A 19141-nucleotide genomic window follows, 5' to 3' on the forward strand; every position below is an offset into this window, starting at 1 on the left:
CAAAGCCCTGGTTGGGATGATTTAGTTGGCGATTGGTCCTGCTTTGAGCAGGGGGTTGGACTAGATGACCTCCTGAGGTCCCTTCCAACCCTGATATTCTATGATTCTATGATCACGATGGGAGGAAAGAAGATGGTAAGCAATGGGCTATGAGTAGCACATCTACCAGCTGGATTTAGCAAGGGGGAAGGGAGGGGAACCAGACTCCATACTCCACTTCAGGATCTCATGTGGATGGTAGGGGCTCTGCCCACCCCTCTGCAGCATAGAAGGATCACAGAGGTGTGAAGTGGCCCATTCATCTCAATGGGATGTTCTCAGCCCATTCAGAACACACAGTGGCTCTGGGAGATGTAAAGTGACTCATTCATCTCAACACGTGTTCTCCTTTTCAAAGTCTGCAACAGCCCATATGATGGAATACCAGTTTTCAAGACCACTGTGCTATTGCAATGTGTGTCATGTTTAGAACAACATGAGTATTAAGATCAGTTCACTGGGGGGAGGGGAGGATGTATCTGATGAACCCCTTGACCAAATGACCCAAAATTTGCATCAGGACTTATACCCTTGCCCCTGTTGTGGCATAGCACTCTCCCAGATAATCTCACTATGCCTGCAGATTTTAGAGCTGTCAGAACATTGAAAAGATGCTCATATTGTAGAGAGCTGCATACTGGGAACCTCTGGATCACATGACTCCAAATTTTCTACCACAAACTCTACCCCAGCACCTGTTCCAGCCTACGAACTTTGAAGAAAAATTTCCTCATGCATAGAATCATAGGACTGGAAGGGACCTTGAGAGGTCATCTGGTCCAGTCCCCTGCACTTATGGCAAGATTAAGTATTTTCTAGACCAGGGGTGGCCAACCTGAGCCTGAGAAGGAGCCAGAATTTACCAGCGTACATTGCCAAAGAGCCACAGTAATAGGTCAGCAACAGCCCATCAGCCTTCCCCCCACCGTGCCTTCCACCTACTGGCAGCCCCACCAGTCAGAGCCTCCCCCTCCCTCCCCACACCTCCTGATCAGCTGTTTCGTGGCATGCAGGAGGCTCTGTGGGGGAAGTGGGAGGAGTGATGTCACGGCAGGCTCGGGGAGGGGGCGGGAAGGGGTGGAGTGGGGGCAGGGCCTGAGGCAGAGCCAGGGGCTGAGCAGTGAGCCCCCCCCGGCACACTGGAAAGTTGGCGCCTGTAGCTCCAGCCCCGGAGTCGGTGTCTAGACAAGGAGCCGCACAGTAAACTTCTGAAGAGCCGCAGGTGGCTCCCGAGCCCCAGGTTGGCCACCCCTGATCTAGACCATCACTGACAGATGTCTGTCCAACCTGTTCTTAAAAACTTCCAATGATGCAGATTCCACAACTTCCCTAAGCAATTTATTCCAGTGCTTAACCACCCTGACAAGAAGTTTTTCCTAATGTCCAGCCTAAACCGTCCTTGCTACAATTTAAGCCCATTGCTTCTTGTCCTATCCTCAGACGTTAACAAGAACAATTCCCCCCCACCTTTGTAGCAACCTTTTATGTACTTGAAAACTGTTATCATGTTCCCCCTAATGCTTCTCTTCTCCTCACTAAACAAACCCATTTTCTTCAATCTTTCCTCAGAGGTCATGTTTTCTAGACCTGCATGTGGCTTTCAATTTGAATATTAAAAATAACCATTTCCTTAATAAGTGTGGAGGTATGATGACTCTCCTGGACCAAATGATCCCAACTGGAATTAGTAACTCTACCCCTGGCCCAAATGTAGCACAGCTAGGGTGGGGAGGTGGTGCTACCCCAGTTGCTGATGGAATGCAACCTAGTGTTCATATTAACTACGAAATATTAAAGAGAAATCCACATATTAGACACAGCACCATGCAATTAGGTGAGCTGAAAATAGAAACAGGTCTGTGACTACCCACTACTGAAAGAATACAGAGATTGAGACAAGTGGAGACAAATATAGGAACTTATGAAACAATGTAAGGGTCCATGGTCAAATTTTCCATTGGGTAAAACAGGGGTGTATGATAGTACCGAAAGGTATTCACACCTCTCTCAGGCCATGTCTACACTACAAAATTATGTCAAAATTATGGGAGATCTTACCAACTTGGAAGGCAGCTGGTTCTGTCCAGTGGGAGGACAAAGGGCTGAGGAGAGAGGACCCTGGTGACCTGACCAGCTGGTTCCAGCAAGTGGGGGAACAAAGGATGGAAGAGAGGAGGCCCAGGCAGCCTATTTACCTGTAGGGAAGACAGAGGACAGAGGAGGGGCTGTTGAGGGAGATGCTATAGGATGATCTGCTGGAAGGAAGGGGCTGCTGGACTGGGAACAGGGAGAGTAGCCTGAGCCCATCAGGACTGGAAGAGAGCCAATTGAACTGTGCTGAGACTAGCCGGGCTCCAGGGTCCTGGGAAGCTCCTATGCTGTGTTCAGACAATCAATAAACCCTCCTGTTTTACTCTGGCTGAGAGTCACTGCAGGCTAGAGATCAGGGTTACATTATTCCCTCTGGGTGTTGAGGCCCCAGGGAGCCAGAGCAAGTGGACTCCCTGAGGGGATCCATGGTGAGAGGCTCAGAGAGGTGCAGTTCCGGGAGGCACTGGAGCATGGGGCTTAACCCCTGAGAGAGAGTGAATCCCTGAGAAGGGCTGTCACACTGAAGGGGGTTTCTACAGGGATTGTATGGAGCAGAGAGAGAGAACGAGTCCTGTGAGTCTGTGAAACGTTAGCATACAGCTGCCACAAGTAATTAAATAGCTTTTGGGTGTCCATGCTATGCGCCTTGTGTCGGCGGTGCACATCCTCACCAGAAGCGCTTGTGCCGATTGTACTGTCAGTGTGGGGCATTGTGGGATGGCTTCTGAAAGCCAGTAACAGTTGATGTAAGCAACACAGTGTCTGTATAGACACCACACCAACCTAATTATATTGACATTGACTTTATGCCTCTCATGGAGGTGGAGTTACTCAGTTGGCATAGAAGGGCAGTTACATTGGAGGCAGTGAAATTTAAGTTTAGACACATCCATGGTTAGAAGAAAAGGAGGACTTGTGGCACCTTAGAGACTAACCAATTTATTTGAGCATAAGCTTTCGTGAGCTACAGCTCAGTATGTATCCAATGAAGTGAGCTGTAGCTCACGAAAGCTTATGCTCAAATAAATTGGTTAGTCTCTAAGGTGCCACAAGTACTCCTTTTCTTTTTGCGAATACAGACTAACACGGCTGCTACTCTGAAACCATCCATGGTTAGGTCAACATAAACTGCCTTTCATAGACCTAACTCTGTAGCATAGACGAGGACCCAGACAAAGGGCTAAATCCTGAGGTGTGCCAAGAACTTGCCATCCAATGGGCTGAATTCTGAAGTCCCTTCTTAGCTTTTTTTCAGTCATCTCCCAATGTATTAAATGGGTGTTTGGATCCATTGACCTCAAGGGAGATTTTAGTCCATTGAGTTCAGTGGGCATTTTGAGCCATTCATTTAAATAGGAGAGTTGGGCAGTGGCTTCAATGGGTATTTTGATCCCTTGATTTCAATGGAAGTTTTTGTCTAATGTCTTCAATGGGCATTTTTGCTCCATGGATGTCAATAGGTGGTTTGCTTGAGTACAGAATAAAGAAGGACCTCATAAGGACCAACTGAAATGGAAGCTTTGCCTGGGTAAAGGCTGAATGAAATATAAAACCCGAAGGCATCGATCCAGATGGACTTGCAAATCCAGAATATTTGTTAGGATGCGGCTCAGCACAGGTGTGTCATAAATATAAAGGGAAGGGTAAACACCTTTAAAATCCCTCCTGGCCAGAGGAAAAACCCTTTCACCTGTAAAGGGTTAAGAAGCTAGGATAACCTCTCTGGCACCTGACCAAAATGACCAATGAGGAGACAAGATACTTTCAAAAACTGCGGGGAGGGAGAAACAAAGCCTCTCTCTCTGTCTGTGTGATGCTTTTGCCAGAGGCAGAACAGGAATGGAGTCTTAGAACTTAGTAAGTAATCTAGCTAGGTATGCGTTAGATTATGATTTCTTTAAATGGCTGAGAAAAATAAGTTGTGCTGAATGGAATGTAGATTCCTGTTTTTGTGTCTTTTTGTAACTTAAGGTTTTGCCTAGAGGGATTCTCTATGTTTTGAATCTGATTACCCTGTAAGGTATTTACCATCCTGATTTTACAGAGGTGATTCTTTTTACTATTTCTTCGATTAAAATTCTTCTTTTAAGAAACTGAATGCTTTTTCATTGTTCTTAAGATCCAAGGGTTTGGGTCTGTGGTCACCTATGCAAATTGGTGAGGATTTTTATCAAGCCTTCCCCAGGAAAGGGGGGTGTAATGTTTGGGAGGATTTGGGGGGAAAGACGTTTCCAAACGGACTCTTTCCTAATAATACCGGTTAGACATTTGGTGGTGGCAGCGAAAGTCCAAGGGCAAAAGGTAAAATAGTTTGTTCCTTGGGAAAGTTTTAACCTAAGCTGGTAAAAGTAAGCTTAGGAGGTTTTCATGCAGGTCCCCATATCTGTACCCTAGAGTTCAGAGTGGGAAAGGAACCTTGACAGGGTGTCTTTTGAAAAAGGACCTCCCAGAAGTTAAGGAAGGTCCTCAGTATTTTCGCTGAGGATTTGCCATAGAAGATATTTTTCCTGGTTTGTGTCTCAGGACTCTTGCCGCTGACCTTGCCTCATGCTCACTGCTTAAGAGGGAGTGGGGTGGAGGTGGGGGTGGGGGTGGGGGACGTGTCTGACTTGCTTGATCAACAGCATTAGGTGAAAAATTCTTTGGCTTCAGATTTGGCAACATATGTTTGGTGCCACCTTCAATGCTAGTGCTCTGCATGCTGTCCAGTAGGACAGAGGATGCAGTGGCTAGACCCCACTCTTTATCTGTGCTATGGACTAGTGTGCGTTAACAAGCAGCATTAATTGTCTGATTCTCCAATGAAAAACTGGAGACATGCTTTTTAAAGGATGATAACCCCACTGGTTATAAAGAAACCAGAATGTCCTTGCTACACACAAGAGCTGTGTGTGTCAGAGAGCTGCAGATATCTGCCCACAGTAGGAAAGGAAAAGCAGGTGAGGGAAGTCTTGGATAAAAACAAAACACAGAGCGAGATCAGGTGAGTGAGGTAATATCTATTATTGGACCACTATCTGTTGGTGAGAGAGACAAGCTTTCGAGTCATACAGAGCTCTTCTTCTGTGTGACTCAAAAGCTTGTCTCTCTCTCAACAGTAGAGACTGGTCTAATGAAAGATATTCCCTCCCCCACGCTGTCTCTCTAATATCCTGGGACTGACAGAGCTACAACTACACAGTAAACACAGTTATAGGCAAACAGGATCAGTGATGTCCATTTCAAGGCTCTGCAGATCGTTTCCTTAGCCAGGTATTTTGGACCTATAGCTTCATGGCAAGAATTTTCAGGAGAAAGCTGGGAGGCTATGGATGGTGCAGCATAAAACTATAAAAAGCTTCTTTCTTTCTCAAGAGAGAGATCTCAGTCTTTCTCCATGACTAGAGGGAGATAGCAATATAGACGTAGATGTGTATCAAGAACAATTCTGGAGGATGCACGTTTCTTTTATGTGATTGCTAAAGTAACACAGAAAATTTCTGTGCTTGAATTAATCTACTCTATGGGACATTATGGTAGAGGTGAGACTTCCTTTCTTTTAGCCATGTAACGAGGTGTTATTTGATTCCTACACTGAGGACAAGGTAAGAATCAGTCCTTTATACAATCCTATCTTGCTTATGGTTGATTTAGACTGGAGGGCTAGACAGACAGAAATTTTATGATGCAATTATATATCATCTACATGTGACAAACTGGGGAAATGTCTGTATTACTCTTAGAAATATTGTGTATGATTTGTTTTTTCCCTGTTCAGTTCTATATGTCTGCCTGACGGAATGCACAGCGTTACATCAAACAAAGACTGTGAAGGGGGCTGTTAAGGAACCCAGGAAGGGTAAAACAATGACACAGATAAATCACCCTCTCAGGTACCTGCTTCAAACAATGGGCTGGGACATCAGTTGCGAGATGAACCTACCTGGCTAGCACCATCCAGATTAGGATGTTTTTAGCTACCCAAAGACAGGGCTGAGATTAAAAGACGCTGTAGGGTTATAAAGGTGTCCCCGGCTGATCGGGAGGAGAGAAATGGTAAGTTCCGCTGGAAGCGGACAGAGGGACACAGAGCCAGCATGCTGGAAGCTGACACAGACAGAGGCTTGAACCTGATATAGTACAATAGAACCCAGAGTTATGAACACCAGAGTTACAAACTCACTAGTCACCCACACACCTCAGACAAAAAAAAAAAAAAAACAACCCCCCCAGCAAATCCAGTACAGTACTGTGTTAAATGTAAACTACTAAAATAAAAGGAAAGTTTAAAAAAAGATTTGACAAGGTAAGGAAACTGTTTCTATGCTTTTTTCATTTAAATTAAGGTGGCTAAAAGCAGCATTCTACCATATAGAAAATGGAGCTGCAGGGGTGGGGAGGTGGGTGACATGGTTAGACAGAAAGGGAGGCAAGATGATTTTACCAGATCCTTTTTGCATAGATTTGAGAAGAGACTCTCCTACCCCAGAAAGGTTTTGTGAGGTGGCCTAATGTTTATAAAATGCTTTGAGATGGTTAAAGGAAACAGCTACAGAAAAGCAAATTGTTTTTAACAGAATGAAATGTACATTGTAATCAGGTCTGGTACCAAAACAGTGCTTCAGGGTTGTGGTCATTACAAATATTTTAGGAATTCTTTAAGGGTCCATGACAATTGCCTCTACATCTGGAAGGATGATTCAGGAAGAAGAAACTTTGTTCAACATATTCATCAGTGATCTGGAAAAAGGGGAAACAGTGAGGCAGCAAAGTTTGCAGACAATAAAAAATTGCTCAAGATAGTTAAGAGCAAAGGTGACTGGGAAGAGTTGCAAAGGGATCTCACAAAACTTGGTGACTGGGCAGCAAAATGGCAGATGAAATTCAATGCTGATAAGTGCAAAGTACATTGGAAAACATAATCCCTACTTTACATACAAAATGATGGGACCTAAATTAGCTGTTACCACTCAAGAAAGATCTTAGTGTCCTTGTGACTAGTTCTCTGAAAACATCCACTCTGTGTGCAGCGGTAGTTTAAAAAGCTAACAGAATGTTAGGAACCATTAGGAAAGGGATAGAAAATATCATAATGCCACTACATAAATCCATGGTACATCCAGAATCCTTGAATACTGTGTGCAGTTTGTTAGGATATAGATATTCAGGCCTGTCGGTAAATGCCTGTACTCTAAGAATTTAGGTGTATTCTTACCACTTAGCTAGTTCTAGAGGTATAAAAGAAAGAATCAAAATCACTGTCTGCCGGTGTAAGGTCCTTCTCTTACTGTGACAGTCTGAGGCCCTGTGCTTAGGCTAAGGCCTTTGGCTAAGCAGCAGAGGCAGCCATAAGCTGGAAAGCGACAGGTCACAGCCTCACATTCCAAACTAGTCACATTGAAATCAGGTGCTATTGGGCTGTTAGGAATACAATCCTGTCCTGATAATGCCTATCGCCTCCAGAGAAAGGGAAGTGCCGGGAAAATGTAAAAGGAAACTTAGTTTGATAGCATCCTGTCTGGCAAGAACTCACTTATCAATAGCTGGGATGTGAAATCCTCACTTCTGTATTGTTTTGTCATTATAGTTCCCACTTTGCTATTGTTTGTCTGTATAATCTCTGTCTGGTTCTGTGATTGTTTCTGTCTGCTGTATAATTAATTTTGCTGGGTGTAAACTAATTAAGGTGGTGGGATATAATTGGTTACATAATCATGTTACAATATGTTAGGATTGGTTAGTTAAATTTCAGGAAAATGATTGGTTAAGGTATAGCTAAGCAGAACTCAAGTTTTACTATATAGTCTGCAGTCAGTCAGAGTGGGTGGGTGGCTGGGGGGGCAATGGGAACAGGGAATGGGGGTGGGGAAATTGGAATCATGTTTTGCTAAAGGGGGAAATGGGAACAGGGAATGGGGATAAGGAAATTGGAATCATGTTTGGCTAAGGGCAGGAATAGGAACAGGGACACAGGTGTAAGGCTCTGTGGTGTAGGAGCTGGGAAGGGAGATACTAAGGAAGGAAACTGGAATCATGCTTGCTGGAAGTTCACCCCAAAAAACATCGAATTGTTTGCACCTTTGGACTTTGGGTATTGTTGCTCTCTGTTCATGAGAGAAGGACCAGGGAAATAAGTGGGTGAAGGAATAAGCCCCCTAACACAGTTCTGGTCACTCCCTCTGAAAAAAAAAAGATATATTAGAATTGCAAACTGTACAGAGAAGGGCAACAAAAATGATAAGGGGTATGCAACAGCTTCCATATAAGGAGAGATTTATTCCTACCATTTATTCCTACCCTTTTATTTCCTGTCTTTTAACCAGTTACTGATCCAGGAGAGGACCTTCCCTCTTATCCCATGACTGCTTACTTTGCTTAAAAGCCTTTGGTGTGGGAAATTGTCAAAAGCTTTCTGACATTCCAGGTATGCTATATCCATTGGCTCACCCTTATCCACATATTTTTGACACCCTCAAGATTTCTAATAGATTGATGAGTCATGGTTTCCCTTTACAAAACCTGTGAACTGGAACAATTTTTTTAATGTTGGTGAAATGTTCCTAGAATGTTGTATGCACACTATAAACAACATCATCATCAGGATAATCATCAATCACTCAGTGTGGTACTGGATAAGAGAGTTTGTGTTCATTATTTTTTCCCAGTTTTGTTTCTCTCTCCAGGCACATGGAAGCTAAAAACCAAACTACAGAGTTTGTGATGGTGGGGTTTTCCATTCATCCAGAGCTTCAGAACTTGCTCTTTATGGTGACTTTCATCATGTACATGGTGTCGTTGTTGGGGAATATCCTCATTGGTGCCACAGTTTGGCTTGACCCAGCTCTTCACACCCCCATGTACTATTTCATCTCCAACCTGTCCTTGGTTGACATCTGCTACACCACGGTCACTGTCCCCAAGATGCTGGAGAACTTGCTTTCTCAGGACAGAACGATCTCTTTCACAGGCTGTGCTGCCCAATTGTACTTCCTTCTTTCTCTAGGGACCACCGAATGCTTCCTCCTTGCTGCCATGGCGTACGACCGCGTCTTGGCCATCTGTAACCCTCTGCGGTACGTGGTCCTCATGAACAAGAGCCTGTGTGTCCAGCTGTTGGTTGGCGCCTGGGTCAGCGGTTTGCTGCTCTCTTTGGGTCAGACCTCATTTGTCCTCACCCTGCCCTTCTGTGGGGACAACCGGATCAACCATTTCTTCTGTGACATTCCTCCCCTCTTGACCCTGGCCTGCGGAGACACCGCCAGGAACGAAATTGCCGTCTTTGTAGCTGGGATGTTAATCGCGCTGATCCCTTCTTTGTTGATCCTGGGGTCCTATATGCACATCATCTCCACCGTCCTGAAGATCACATCGGCCCAGGGCAGACACAAAGCCTTCTCCACCTGCTCCTCTCACCTCATAGTCATCACTCTGTTCTACGGCTCTGCCAGCGCCATGTACCTGCGCCCCAGGTCCAGCTATGCCCCGGAGAGTGACAAATTCCTGGCCCTGCTCTACTCTGTTGTGACACCCACATTAAACCCCATTATCTACAGCCTGAGAAGCAGAGATATCAATAGAGCCCTGAGGAGGGTCATAACCTCAAATATATTTCTTCTCAAGATGTGAATAGAGGAACACAGCCCAATCCTCTCCTTGTTTACTCTGGTTTAATGGCAACATCGCTCCCTTGTCTTCCCTGGAGTTGTGACAGTTTTATGGGTACTCAGGATGGTTGGTCACCTCATTACTGAAGGCAGGGGGTTAGAGGGAGTCTTTCATGTGATATGTCTGATACTACCAGCCTTTCTACCACTCAAGCACTCTCTTCTGGGCTACATCAGCTCTAACTTCAACTTGCAGGTTACCAACAGGTGCACGCCAGTCTCTCATCCCCATTGAAGCATTCCTCTGACACTGGCTACTTACAGAAATTCCTGATCATCTACCCCCAAATATGCCACGTATCCCAGTTTACCAATTTTACCTTAAACCTGTGCTCTTGCAAACAGCACTTGTGAGTGCTTACAATAAACCAAAAGGAGGTTTATTGTAAGAAAGGATAAGGATTAAAGAAGGGAGTGGTGGAAACAAATGGTTAAAAAGCAACACAAAATATGAACCTGGGTCTACACTTACCAATGGTTACCTTTCCTACCTAGTAAGTTAGATCCCCCTCTTTGTCCCCAAGTTCAGTCAGTTGTCGAGCTGGCTGGTTTCTCATTGCATTACCCACACAGAATACTGTAGGGTCGCCTAATTCAATGTCTCTGGGAAAACACAAAGTAATCATTTCACTGTCTAGCAAATTATTACATCCTACTGGCCTTAGTTGAGATCAAGGGAACCCATTGTGATAGGTCCTTTGCAAGATAGAGTCTGAGATTTTAAAAACAGAGAGAGACTTGAATGTCAATTCCCATTAAAATGAGTTTACAAATCTCAGCCTAAATATACAAGGGAGGCATTATTTTCCATATTTTGCAGATGTGGGATGGAGGCAAACACTGCACAGGTTGGCAGCTGAATTCTTATATGGGTGACCAGTCCGATACCTTCCCCTTTGCGATTCATGGATGTTTCCCTTCTGACCATCTTGCAAGTAAGGCAGAGAGAACCAGGATAACTGAGCAAGATGGAGACCTTGGGGGAGATTGTCAAAGCTGCTTAAAGGGATTTGGGTGTCCAGTTTACACTGGAATATAGTGTGTGGTTTTGCCCCTAAACCCTTTTGTAGAATAAAGTTATTAGGACATCCTAGAGCTTTATATGATTCCACTATACACCTCAAGGGAACAGTTTGAGCATGAGAAACCCTACTTTTCAGAATGAGAAAAGTTAAGATCCCAAAAGAATTATAATACTTTTTGCTTCGTAAAGCAGCTTTTGTCTTAGGATCTCAAAGAATTTAACAGACACTAATTGAACTTCACAATCCTTTAGCTGCACCTGGATGGTCTCCCATCCAAGTACTTACCCAGGCTGACCCTGCTCAGTGATCTCTCTCATGGGATCACTATAAATATTGTTATTCCTGGGAGATGCATAAGTATTATTACTTCTATTTTATACAGGGGTGGGGGGCAGGAAGGGGTCAGGCACAGAGAAGAGAAATGACTTCTGGCAAAGCTCACAGTGTGACCAGGAAGATCAGCACAAGTATTTGGGAATAAGTTGGGAGATATTTATTCCATTTGTATTCTAATTCCAATCTTCCCAGGGGCGTATCCCGGAGAACCGGCAAAACGAAGCAATAAAAGAACAGCAATGGATTCTCACAAAGCATCTCTTTCTTCACAGTGACAGGTTACAGAGTAGCAGCCATGTAGTCTGTATCAGTAAAAAGAAAAGGAGTACTTGTGGCACCTTAGAGACTAACAAATTTATTAGAGCATAAGCTTTCATGATGAAGTGAGCTGTAGCTCACGAAAGCTTATGCTCTAATAAATTTGTTAGTCTCTAAGGTACCACAAGTACTCCTTTTCTTTCTTCATAGTGTTACCATCAGATATCTCACCAAGCAAGGATGGTCTATGTGAGTTCTTGAATGGGGAACACTCAAAGAACAACCCAAGGACTGGAGAGAGTGCAGAGTGTGGTTGACTCCTTTGAGGGCACTCTCCCCTTTGAGTCAATGCTGACCGTCATGTCCCACCCTGCCACTAGGAGCCAATGTGCTGCAGTGACTGTGTGTGTGTGTGGGGTGGACTCAGAATGGGATTGTCTCTGCACACTATCAGGGAGGACCTCAATGTTCCACAATGGCGCTAGGGATGCTGTGCTGAAGGGAGGAGATTGGGGGGTGACAAAAGTCTAGAATACCTGCCTTATGGCAATGGACTCAAATAGCTCAATCTATTTAGCATATCCAAGAGAGCCGTAAGGGATGAATTGATGAGAGTCTATAAATACCTTCAATATAGCCTACAAAGTTCAGACAAGATCCAATGACTGGAAGTTGAAGCTAGACAAATTCAGACTGGAACTGAGGTGTGCATTTTTAACAGTAAGGGTAATTAGCCATTGGAACACGTTACCAAGGGTTAAGGTAGATTCTCCATCACTGACAATTTTTAAATCAAGACAGGACGTTTTTCTAAAAGCTCTGCTCTAGTTCAAAGAGAAATTAATTCAGGGAAGTTGGAGGTCAGGCTAGATGACCACAGTGATCCCTTTTGGCTTTGGGTCTATTGGGTCCCTTTTGGATATGTCTACATGATGAGGTAGGGGTGTGTTTCCCCTGCTCGTGTACACATGCTTATGCTAGCTCTCATCAAGCTCGTGTGAGCTTAATTAGCTGTGGTAAGACGGGCAGCAGCAGAGACATGGCTTATATCTCTATGTTTAGATTTTGACAAGAATATAGATATACATGTAAATGAGAAACCAGTGATGAACTTTGATTTAAATGTAAAAGGTGTTAAAGAAATGACGGCTCTATAAAATTAATGTATATCTCAGAGAGAATAAGAGACATTTTGAAATGGGGAAAAAAACAATCCCTGATGCTACAGACACATTAAAGGTCCCATAGCAGGCATGAGAGGGTCCCAGAGCACTGTCCATGGCAGGATAGTTGGTTCATTAATCAGTGCATGTGAAGTGATCGTGACACCCAAATTGATCCAGAAGCATAGAAAAGTTTTGCCAAGTTGTTTAGTTTAGATACGGAAAATAATTTGGTTTTGATTATAGTGTTATAATATTTAACACTCTTAAATATTGTCTGTGTATAATATTAAATAGAGTACATAAATATGATATAAAATTAATATAATAGACATCAAAGTAAAATAAAACAAACAAGAAAGTAAAAAAATTGGCATTTGTTTTGTGTGTTTTCCCCCCGAAACAATTTGGTGACAACAACACAAATTTGAAAAATGATTCAGAGTTGCTGAATCTACATTTTCTTTGAAAAAAGCTGAGTGAACAATTTTGCAGTTTTACATTTACGTTCCAGTCTAGTGCCCTGTCTAGTAGCTCACTGTTTTTAACGTCCACCGTGTGCCCCATATCAGATCTATACATCCTGCAATATGAGTTTGTCTCCAGTAACAAAGGGCTCCTGTCATAAATATGAAGGGAAGGGTAACCGCCTTTCTGTATACATTCTGTATAAAATCCCTCCTGGCCAGAGGCAAAATCCTTTCACCTGTAAAGGGTTAAAAAGCTAAGGTAATCCTGCTGGCACCTGACCCAAAATGGCCAATGAGGGGTCAAGATTCTTTCAGATCTGGAGGTGGGGCGGGGAACAAAGGGTTTGGTCTGTCTGTGTGATGCTTTTGCAGATCAAGGATGCAAGCCTTCCAACTCCTGTAAAGTTAGTAAGTAATCTAGCTAGAAAATTTATTATATTTTCTTTTGTTTAATGGCTGGTAAAATAAGCTGTGCTGGAGGGAATGTATATTCCTGTTTTTGTGTCTTTTTGTAACTTAAGGTTTTGCCTAGAGGGATTCTCTATGTTTTGAATCTGATTACCCTGTAAGGTATTTACCATCCTGATTTTACACAGGTGATTCTTTTACTTTTTCTTTAATTAAAATTCTTCTTTTAAGAACCTGATTGATTTTTCATTGTTCTTAAGATCCAATGGTTTGGGTCTGTGTTCACCTGTACCAATTGATGAGGATCTTATTATCAAGCCTTCCCCAGGAAAGGGAGTGTAGGACTTGGTGGGATATTTTGGGGGAAAACGTCTCCAAGTGGGCTCTTTCCCTGGTCTTTGTGTAAGACGCTTGGTGTTGGCAGCATACGGTTCAAGGACAAGGCAAAGTTTGTACCTTAGGGAAGTTTTTAACCTAAGCTGGTAAGAATAAGCTTAGGGGGTCTTTCATGCAGGTTCCCACACCTGTACCCTAGAGTTCAGAGTGGGAAGGAACCTTGACAGCTCCTGAAAACAGTGAATTGGTACATTTTCTGAGCTGTGGCATGGAGAGCACTGGAGATATTGTAACTGAGTCCACACACAGTCATGTAATAGCAGCAATTGAGCAGACTTTCCAGCCTTTCAGTTCCTCTGAATCATCTGCTACTGTCCCTTTTCCCCTTCCCAACTGGCAGTGAAAAGAACTAGTCGAACACATGCCTCCAGCATGGCTCAAATGATGTGTTTTGATTTGTTTGTATGTGTAACAACCCTTGTAAATGTTGAATGCCTGGAGAAAAATCTCTGAACAGAAGGGACCTTTGGTCTAATTTAGTATCTAGAAGGGATACAGGACTAGAGGGACCAGCTGTCTAACCCCACATTTAGAAAGGATTCAGAGAGACTGGGGCCATTCTGATCTGTTACATAGGAAGAAACCAAGACTAGATGGACAACTGGTTCTGAAGCAGGTATGTAGTATGAATATAGGAACAGATGGACCATTGATCAGATGCAGTGCATAGGGACAGGATGAATCAATGTTTTTTTTTTCTATTAACAGAAAACATAAAGGAGTGGATCAACCATTAATCTGATCAAGTATGTAGATGGGATACAGGACTAGATGGACAATTGTTCTGGTCCAGACTGTAGAAGGGATAAAGGAATGGATGGACTATTGATCTGGTCCAGAAAATAGAAAGATTACAGGACTAGAGGGACAATTGTTCTGGTCCCCTGTGCAGAAGGGATGCAGGGATGGATGGACCATTGTTCTGATGCAGCAGAGCAGAAGTCTGGATTCCAAACGAGACGGTCCAATTATCTGTCACTCACTGTCAGTATCTGGAATAACAGAGACCTCTACCTCCATACTGTTGGGATTCCCTCTAACTCCTTGTCCATTCCCTCAGTTTATCCAGAACATCTTATCCAGTTCTGGAGGGGAACAGTTTATCCAGTTCTCTAGAATCCAAAAAACTCGGTTCAAATCTGGACACAGCATTGAGGTGTCTTTAGTGGCATTTCATAAAGCTACACCTGAGGTGATCAGGTTCAGGTATAGGGGTGGGTTAGGTGCACCACAACTCCAAAGGACATAATTGTATATCAGATTATATACATATTCTAAAACAGACTAACACATGTGCATTACATTCTACATTACATCACAGACTTCATGATTGGCTTACTAATTGTGTGGACCGATTCCTGGATGGATCGTGAACTATCTATGCACTAGAAAATGTGCTAGTAAGCAAAGCTGCAGCTGCAAGCAGATCACACATTTACTCTTCTTCTTACTATTTCTTTATCTATGAGGTACATATTATTTACAAGGCCACTTGTGAATTCCTGCTTTGTCCATTGTTAACCTGTTTCCTTACGTCTGTTTTCTTTCATTGTTCAGGCAAGGCCTGTACCCCTACATCCTTACCCACCATTTTCCTCAGGGTGCATATCGCCTCCTTGTTCCTCAGGCTGTATATGAGGGGGTTGAGCACTGGGGTGACAGTGATGTAGAAGACAGAGCTTGTTTTGAGCTTCCCCAGGAAGGAGAAGCTAGACCTGGGTCTCAGGTACACCGAAATTGCTGTCCCAAAGAACAGGCTGACCACAACCAAGTGGGAAGAGCAGGTGAAAAAGGCTTTATGCCTTCCTGCAGTGGAGGGGATGTTCAAGACAGTGCCAAGGATGCGAGCGTAAGAGAGGACTACTAAGGAAAGTGGGCAGTCTAGAGTGAATACACAGCTCACGGACATGATTATTTATGCCTGGTCCTTCCCAGCACAGGCCAAACTCACCATGGCTGGCATTTCACAGAGGAAATGGTCTATCTCCCGCTGCCTGCAGAAAGACAGCTGGAAGGTGGACGCGGTGTTGATGACGGAAACTAGGAAACCGCCTGCCCAGGAAGTGGCCACCATGGCAATGCACCCCTCTTGACCATGAGTAGCGGGTAGTGCAGTGGGAGGCAGACGGTGACGTACCTGTCATATGACATAACAGTGAGGAGGAAGCACTCCTTTATGCCAAAGGCGAGGAAGAGGTACATCTGGGCCATGCAACGGGCCAACGAGATGTCTCTGTGCTCTGCCAGGAGGTGGGCCAGCATCTGGGGCAGGAAGCTCGAAGTATAGCTGACCTCCAGGAGAGACAGGTTGGTGAGAAAAAAATACATGAGGGTGTGGAGGAGAGGGTCGACCCAACCAGGAGAATGGTGAGGAGCTTCCCAAGCAGGGTCAACAGGTAGAGAGCGAGGAACACCACAAACAGAGCCAGCCGGACCTCTGGATGACTGGAGAGTCCCAACAGGATGAACTCCTGGGGTATAGAAGTTTGGTAGCCTTCTCCAGTCCTGTTCATTTTGTCTGAGGGAGTAAAGGGGAAAAAAACGAATAAACATAATTAGCTATCCGAGAGACAAGGTGGGTGAGTTGATCTCTTTTATTGAGCCAGCTCCTGTTGGTGAGAGAGATAAGCTTTCAAGCTACTCCAATAGAAGTGGGCCCAATTAAAAAAAAAATGACCTCACACACCTTGTCTCTCTCATTTCCTGGGACCAACACAGCTACAACACCACCGCAAAAAAGTCGAAGGTACTGATCAGCCCCACCCCCCACCCATTACCACAGCATTGGAGCACCTCTTCATCTTTGAGGAATGGATCCTCCACACCTGTGAGGCAGGGCAGTGCTATTATCCGCATTGTACAGGTGGGAAACTGAGGTACTCAGGGTATGTCTAAGTGCATTGCAAACCCGGATCTGTGGACCACATCTCATGGAATCATTGTTTCCAAGCTCATGCTTGGGCGTACACACTGCATTGTAAGCCTGGGTTTACAGTGGCCAGAGTAGGGTCTCACATCCATGCCAGTGCATCCATAGGGCACTGCATAGACCTTCTGACTCGGGACTTTGGCTTGAGCTGCGTTCACCTTGCAAAATGACAGGGCTTGGTCCTGAGTCATGGCAGGACTTAATGCTCTGACCCACCCACCCTAGCAGATGCCTAGGACCCAGGTTATGAGTGCTTACTGAGCTGAATCAGACTGGTTTGGAAGCGGATGGAAGCTGGGATGGGGCTCAAATCAGAATAGAACTTGGGCTTAGAGTGCAGTGTAGACATACCCAGAGAGGATAAGTGACATGTCCAGGGGCATGAGGTCATAGAGTTTAAGGCCAGAAGGGACCACCAGATCATCTGGTCTGACCTCCTGCTGATCACAGGACACCAGCACCACCCAGCACCCACACACTAAACCCAATGACAGAATTAGACCAAAGTATCATTAGGGAAATCATTAGGAAAGGGATAGATAATAAGACAGAAAATATCATAATGCCTGTCTATAAATCCATGGTGCACCCACATTTTGATTACTGCTTGCGGATGTGGTCACCCCATCTCAAAAAAGAATATTGGAATTGAAAAGGTCAGAAAAGGACAACAAAAATGATTAGGGGTATGGAATGGCTTCCGTATGAGGGGAGATTAATAAGACTGGGACTTTTCAGCTTGGAAAAGAGATGACTAGTGGGGGCGGGGAATATGATAGAGGTCTATAAAATCATGATTGCTGTGGAGAAAGTAAATAAAGAAGTGCTATTTACTCCTTCTCATAACACAAGAACTAGGGGTCACCAAATGAAGTTAATAGGCAGCAGGCTTAAAATAAATAAAAGGAAGTATTTCTTCACACAATGCACAGTCAACCTGTGGAACTCTTTGTCAGAGAATGTTGTGAAGGCCAAGACTATAACAGGGTTCAAAAAAGAACTAGATAAATTCATGGCGGATAGGTCCATCAATGGCTCTTAGCCAGGGTGGGAAGGGTGTCCCTAGCCTCTTGTTTGCCAGAAACTGGGAGTGGTCGGCAGGGTGTGGATCACTTGATGATTACCTAGTCTGTTCATTCCCCCTGGGGAACCCGGCATTGGCCACTGTCAGAAGACAGGATACTGGGCTAGATGGACCTTTGGTCTGACCAAGTATGGCCATTCTTATGTTCTTATCACAGCCTTTGGGAGACTAGGTAGAAAAAAGGAGGGACCAAGGTGCCCCCATGCCCAAGGCCCCTGAAATGGCAGGGAACTATTAAAGGAGATATAACGAGAGGATCCCAGTAAACGACCTGCACCCACACGTTGCAGAGGAAAGTGAAATTCCCAAATGACAGTCAATCTGACCTGAGGGGGAAATTTCTTCTCAGGCCCAAATGTGGTGATTAGTTAGATTCCGAGCACATAAGTAAGAATCAGCTAGCCAAGCACCTGACAAATCTACAGGAGAGCAGAGGCGGGAACCCAAGTTTTCTAAGTCCCTTATTAGTACCCTCGCCAGACAGAATGTCACCAGTGATTTTCATAGGCACTGTTTAGCTAGGCTAGCTCCTGCCCAGTCCATCCTGCTCATCTGAAAAGGAGGGTGCCTTCACTGCAGGAACTCAGTGGTATTCAGTGGAACTGACCTGGCATGGGAAGAATTCCTCTGAAGGAGAGAAAGAATTTGACAGAGCTCCAGGTATGAAAGAGAGAACAGAATCTGTGTTGTAGGAATTTTTAGGGTGTTTTAGCTCAATTATTATTTTAGGATCATGGCAGTCTTTTGCCATCTAACACAACCTTTGAGCTTCCAAATATTACAATTAAAAATTCAGTTTGTAGGCTGTGATTTTCAGAGGAAGTGAAGGGAGTTAAGCATCCAACTCTGGAAGAAATTCAATGGAACATGAGTGCCTAAATTCCCCGGGCTTTTTTAAAAATTCTTCCCCTGTTATACAATTCTAGCACAATAGGGCATTGGTCTATGACCGGGGTTCCTATCACCACTCCTAGAAATAAAATAAATATAGTTATACAAGGCACACATTTTAAGGAAATGCAGCAAAATATCCATTGCCCCAGAGAAGACGTCAATATTTCTTACCTCTGGTATCTGGATTTATCCCAGTAAAACAGTTCTTGGGGTTGCAATAAAACTGGCACTGGTGGTCATCTTTGTTGATGAGGACTGTTGCAATGGTGAGATGGAAACAAATTTCTCAGTTGTCATATGTGTGGCTTAGATACAGATGTTTAGGGAGAAATCTAGAGGGATATACTTCCTCCTGTCTTTCAGGTTGAGTTAGAATGAACTGTATTGTGTTCTAGTAAAAAAAAA

The 19141-nt window shown here is 44.1% G+C and overlaps 1 protein-coding gene and 1 pseudogene across 1 annotated transcript; one reads left to right on the plus strand and one right to left on the minus strand.

Annotated features, from left to right (window-relative positions):
- Positions 1-8796: 8796 nt before the first annotated feature.
- On the plus strand, positions 8797-9735 carry LOC144273529 (olfactory receptor 5V1-like). Its single transcript, XM_077832159.1, has one exon. It carries the CDS (start codon positions 8797-8799, stop codon positions 9733-9735), a length of 939 nt encoding a protein of 312 aa, XP_077688285.1.
- Positions 9736-15375: 5640 nt separating this feature from the next.
- LOC144273831 (olfactory receptor-like protein OLF3) lies at positions 15376-16342 on the minus strand (annotated as a pseudogene).
- Between the last annotated feature and the right edge of the window lie 2799 nt (positions 16343-19141).

Source organism: Eretmochelys imbricata, chromosome 13 (assembly GCF_965152235.1).
Source record: "Eretmochelys imbricata isolate rEreImb1 chromosome 13, rEreImb1.hap1, whole genome shotgun sequence".
In the NCBI taxonomy this organism is placed as follows: domain Eukaryota; kingdom Metazoa; phylum Chordata; order Testudines; family Cheloniidae; genus Eretmochelys; species Eretmochelys imbricata.

What these genes read in the sequence shown, in the direction of transcription:
- LOC144273529 (XM_077832159.1), top strand. Translation starts at nt 8,797, where the DNA reads ATGGAAGCTAAAAACCAAACTACAGAGTTTGTGATGGTGGGGTTTTCC.